This window comes from Eschscholzia californica, unplaced genomic scaffold (genome assembly GCF_041429995.1).
Source record: "Eschscholzia californica isolate CP2 unplaced genomic scaffold, dmEscCali1.0.p SCAF_2, whole genome shotgun sequence".
NCBI classification, from domain to species: Eukaryota; Viridiplantae; Streptophyta; class Magnoliopsida; order Ranunculales; family Papaveraceae; genus Eschscholzia; species Eschscholzia californica.
This window is the reverse complement of record NW_028238309.1, coordinates 62,220,255-62,225,367: the sequence shown is the minus strand read 5'-3', so window position 1 is coordinate 62,225,367 and position 5,113 is coordinate 62,220,255. Positions and strand designations below refer to the sequence as shown.

The 5,113-nt window shown below is 44.9% G+C and overlaps 1 protein-coding gene across 1 annotated transcript; it reads right to left on the bottom strand.

Moving 5' to 3' along the window:
* Positions 1-3,315: 3,315 nt before the first annotated feature.
* Positions 3,316-4,703, bottom strand: LOC147560021 (uncharacterized). Its single transcript, XM_086659239.1, has 2 exons — positions 3,620-4,703; positions 3,316-3,362 (listed from the first exon to the last, which is right to left on the bottom strand). Exons 1-2 carry the CDS (start codon positions 4,701-4,703, stop codon positions 3,316-3,318), a joined length of 1,131 nt encoding a protein of 376 aa, XP_086515365.1.
* Positions 4,704-5,113: the final 410 nt, after the last annotated feature.

Here is a 5,113-nt window from a genome sequence, read left to right as displayed (position 1 = left end):
CCATGTTAATCCAACATAGTTTATCAACTTAATTTCGACATGGAATAAGAAGATAACATAGAGTAAAATACACAAAAAAAAACTTCTTTACTTCTCCAAGCCTTCTACTTCCTCTTACATGCTTTAAGTTACAATATCAGCAAACATACAAGACATTACATTAAAATTTGAACATGACAAAGTACAAACCAAACCACAAAATTGAAAAACATAAGTGAACATTATGAAGTGCGCGATTGAATTCTACATTAATTTCATTCTATCGTTATTGAAATCAAGATCATCCATATTACCCAACTGAAACAAGAGGATCCTTGCCTCTTTCCCTCTTCGGGTTTTCATTATATAAGAATTACAATCCCATATTTTGGGAAGATTACAAAGAGATATGGCAACTATCTTAATTTACAAATTCTTACTATTAATACGTTATTACGTTATCTATTACACCCCCGCAGTCGAAGCCGGAGGAGAACGAAGGGTGAGACTGGAGCGAAAGTCTTCAAACAGCACGCGTGGTAACCCCTTCGTAAATATGTCAGCGATTTGGTAGCGTGAAGGCATATGAAGGACACGCACTTGACCCTTTTGCACTTTTTCACGAACAAAGTGTATATCAAGTTCTATGTGCTTGGTTCGTTGATGCTGGACCGGGTTACCTGAGAGATAAATGGCACTGACGTTGTCGCAGTAGACTAAAGTGGCGCAGGAAAGAGGGCGTTGAAGCTCTAGTAGTAGGTTTCTGAGCCAACAAACTTCGGCAACTACATTTGCAACACCGCGGTACTCGGCCTCGGCACTGGAACGAGAAATGGTAGCCTGTCTCTTAGAGGACCACGAGATGAGATTGTCACCGTAATAAATACAAAATCCACTGGTGGAACGGCGTGTGTCGGGACAACCAGCCCAGTTGGCATCTGTATAGGCTACTAACCGTGGATCCTGAGATGACCCAAGGGTAAGTCCAAAGGTGCTGGTACCCTGAATGTATCGGATAATTCGCTTGAGAGCATTCCAGTGGTCAGTCTTAGGAGCATGCATATGGATACATATTTGCTGTACAGCATAGCTAATATCCGGGCGGGTGAAGGTTAAGTACTGAAGTGCACCTGTGAGACTATGATACAATGTCGGGTCATGAAATACATCACCTGCATGAGATCCGAGTTTACTATTGGTGTCAACAGGGGTGTGGACAGGCTTGCAAGAAGACATGCCAGCTCGTTCAATAATGTCCTGGGCATAAACATGTTGTGAAAGAAATAGGGTATTTTTTTGCCGCTGAACAGAAATACCGAGGAAGAAGCTAAGTGGGCCGAGGTCTTTCATAGCAAACTCAGCAGACAGGTGAGACATGAGAGTGGTCCGAAGAGTGTCAGATGACGTGACAAGTACAATATCATCGACGTATAGTAACAAATAAGCCACTTGAGATCCCTGATGAAAAGTAAATAAGGATGCATCACACTTACTCTGCACAAATCCCAAAGTAAGAAAAAATCTGTAAACCGTTGATACCACGCCCGCGGTGCCTGTTTCAGCTCATATAAAGACTTCTTGAGTCGGCAGACATGATCAGGAAAGTCTTTGTTACGAAAACCCATAGGCTGATACATATACACGGTTTCGTTTAAGTGGCCGTGAAGGAAGGCATTAGTCACATCCAACTGGTGTATTTGCCAAGACTGAGACAAGGCAATAGTAAGAACCGTACGTGTAGTGGCCGGCTTAACAACCGGACTGAATGTTTCACCACAATCAATACCAACCTGTTGCAGACGACCATCACAAACTAACCTCGCCTTATAACGTTCCAACGACCCATCTGATTTGAACTTGTGTTTAAATAACCACATACTCCGGATGACATTCATGTTTGGTAACCTCGGTGTTAATTCCCATGTCTCGTTCTGAATAAGAGCATGGTGCTCGTCAGTCATGGCTTTATGCCATTCCGGTATGGACAAGGCCTGGGACGGGTTTTTAGGTATAGGGACGATGGTGGAAACATGGAGATTGAGACGAGCTTTAGGTTTGATGATGCCATCCATGGCCCGAGTGCGCATGGTTCGGGTGGGGGGATCGGGTTGGGCCGAGGTGGGTGGGTTCGATGGTGTAGGAGTGAGTTCGGAATGGTGTGGGGCTGGAGGTACCGACTGTGTGGATGGGGCCGGAGAAGGTGAGTGTGGTGGTGAGGTGTGGGCTGCAGTGGGTGAGCTAGGTGTTGGGTGAGTGTGGGCCGAGGGATGAAGTGGAGTGGATTGGGCCGATGGGTTTGGAAGAGCAGTGGGTGTCGGTTGGGTGTGGGATAATGGGTCGACGTGGGGCCAAAGAATGGGTGACTCAGATAAGAAATCGTAGTTCGGTGGTGGGTTAATGGTGTTGGCAAATGGGAAAGTGGTTTCGTCGAAGGCTACATGTCGGGATATTATGATTTGTTTGGTTTTAAGGTTAAAGCATTTGTAGCCACGGTGGGTGGATGGGTAGCCTAAGAAGACACACGGGGTGGAGCGTGGGTCAAGTTTGTGAATGGTAGTTGAGGGAGTTAACGGATAGCAGAGGTAACCAAAGACTCGGAGGTGGTCATAAGAAGGTGTGCGGTGATATAGAATTTCTGTGGGTGTTGTATTTTGTAGGTGTTTGACCGGTAGGATATTGAGAAGATAAGTGACAGTTTCAAGGGCATGGTGCCAAAATGTGTTAGGTAGAGATGCATGGGTGAGAATGGTGCGGATCATGTTATTGATCGTGCGAATCATGCGTTCCGCTTTTCCGTTTTGAGACGACGTGTGAGGACACGACCGCCTAAAAAGGATACCATGGGACGAGAAAAGAGTGTGAAAAGAAGAGTTTATGTATTCAGTTCTGTTGTCACATTGAAATGTTTTTATGGGTCGTTCAAATTGAGTTGTTATTTGTTGGTGGAAGTGACAGAAGGTGGTATAAACTTGGGATTTATTTGATAATGGATAAGTCCACAAAAAATTAGTAACATCATCAAGCAAGAGTATATAATATCTGTGGCCATTAGAACTCAAAATGGGAGAAGTCCATAAATCACTATGAATTAAATCAAACGGATTAAGAATACGAGTTTGAGAGCTAGCAAAGGGTAGTCTAATACTTTTGCCAAATACACAAGATTGACAAATATTATTATTAAAATTGGAAAATTTAACGAAACGATTACACTTCAAAGTTTGTAGAGGTGCCCGTCCAGGGTGTCCAAGACGTTGGTGCCATAGAGAGGAGGAGATAGCAGCAAAAGTGGAGGGGAAGGTAGTGGTTCCAGGCCCGAGCACAAGTGGATAAAGATCACCGCTGCTGTTGCATCGGAGGATAGGGATCCGGCTCTTGTAGTCCTTCACAAGAAAACCAAATGGGTCAAATTCGACAGAGACAGAGTTGTCGGTGGTGAACCTACGAACTGATATTAAGTTTTTAAGCAGTTTAGGTGCATAAAGGACATTTTTAAGAACAAGTGGTGGAAAGGGTGGCGGTAAGGTTTGGTGGCCATGTCCAAGTACCGGTATGGTTGAACCATCACCAACGATTATTTGTTGTCCCATACTATTATTAGAAAAAGAATCGAAATTAACAGAGGTATTAGACATATTACCTGTGGCGCCTGTGTCCATGTACCCGGTTGGTTCTTGCATGTTGTTTAACGACATAGCATGAAGAGCTTGGTCAATATCCGTCGGAGTATATGCGGTATGATGGGCTTGGGACGGCTTGGACCCGAGCAGTCCGGCTCCACTGTTACTGTTGGTTGACCGGTTAGTGGAGGTGGGGTAAGGACATGGAGGGGCTGCCCACGATGACGGATAAAAGGGTTGTTGATGGGCTAACTGTTGCTGCTGGTTGGGCCATGGCCCGTAAGTGTTGGGAGGCCAGAATGGAGGGTATGGAGTGGCCCATTGGTTGTAGCCACCTTGGCCTCGTCCACGACCCCATGATTGTCTGCCTCGGCCTCGGCCACGTGAACGTCCGCGACCCCGGGTTCGATCGTATACAGGTTCGGTTGAAGGGTGAGGGGAGACGTTTCGGGATGAGGTGTTCAAGGCAGTACCTGCTTTTTGTGAGGCATGTAGGGCTTGTTCCACTTTCTGAGACTCGACCATGCAAAGCTTTGAACGAGCCTTGTAAAATGGAGGTAACGGCTCTTGTCCCTGAAGAATGGTGCCAATGCTTTCGTATTGTTCTGTTAGCCCGGCAATGAGTTGTAACACAAGATCGTCATTATCAACCGGGTGGCCGACACTAGCCAATTGATCGGACAATGTCTTGAGCTGTTGACAGTAGGCAGACATGGTTTGGAAATTTTCAAGACGGGTGTTTGCAAATCGATGGCGGAGATGGATAGCACGAGTACTCTTGTTATCTTGAAACAGGTTTTCAAGAGTGTTCCATGCTTGGTGGGCGGTTTTGTTCTGTCCGGGTTCAATAATGGTGTGAACGAGGTCTTGAGAGATCGTTCCATATATCCATTGAAGAACAATAGAATCGAGTCTCTCCCAAGTCTCGTCGGGTTGGGTTGTGGTTGATGGTAGTGGTAGAAGGTGATCATAAACTTGGTAAGCCTTGCAATGGATTTTAAATAGTTCCGACCAGGAGGGCCAGTGAGCTGTGTCCATCTCAAGTTTGATTGGGATGAGATTGGTGATGTTTGAGACGGTGGTGGCTGGGTGTAGTTTATCCATGGTTGTTGGGTTGAGAAGAAGGGATTAGGATTCCTGAATTGATTGAAATAAAGGAGTGTGAGAAGAGGGATTAATAGAGAGGTTAATAGAGAGGAACTTGAGAAGAAAGTGATTAGGGAAGCAAGAAGGTAAGTAATAGGGTAGAGATTGAAGGTTTGGCAGCTAAGGAGGAGAAGGCTGCCGCCGGAAACGAGGAGGGATTAGGGTTCCTGACGCTCTTGATACCATGAAACAAGAGGATCCTTGCCTCTTTCCCTCTTCGGGTTTTCATTATATAAGAATTACAATCCCATATTTTGGGAAGATTACAAAGAGATATGGCAACTATCTTAATTTACAAATTCTTACTATTAATACGTTATTACGTTATCAATGATTTAGAATAATTATAATTATCAGACTCAAGGTCC

Bases quoted from the DNA above. Each gene is read 5' to 3' on its own strand.
- LOC147560021 (XM_086659239.1), bottom strand. From the start codon at position 4,703: ATGGATAAACTACACCCAGCCACCACCGTCTCAAACATCACCAATCTC. The intron at 3,363-3,619 runs GTAATATGTCTA...TTTCTTGTGAAG, and splicing joins CATGGACACAGGCGCCACAG to GACTACAAGAGCCGGATCCC.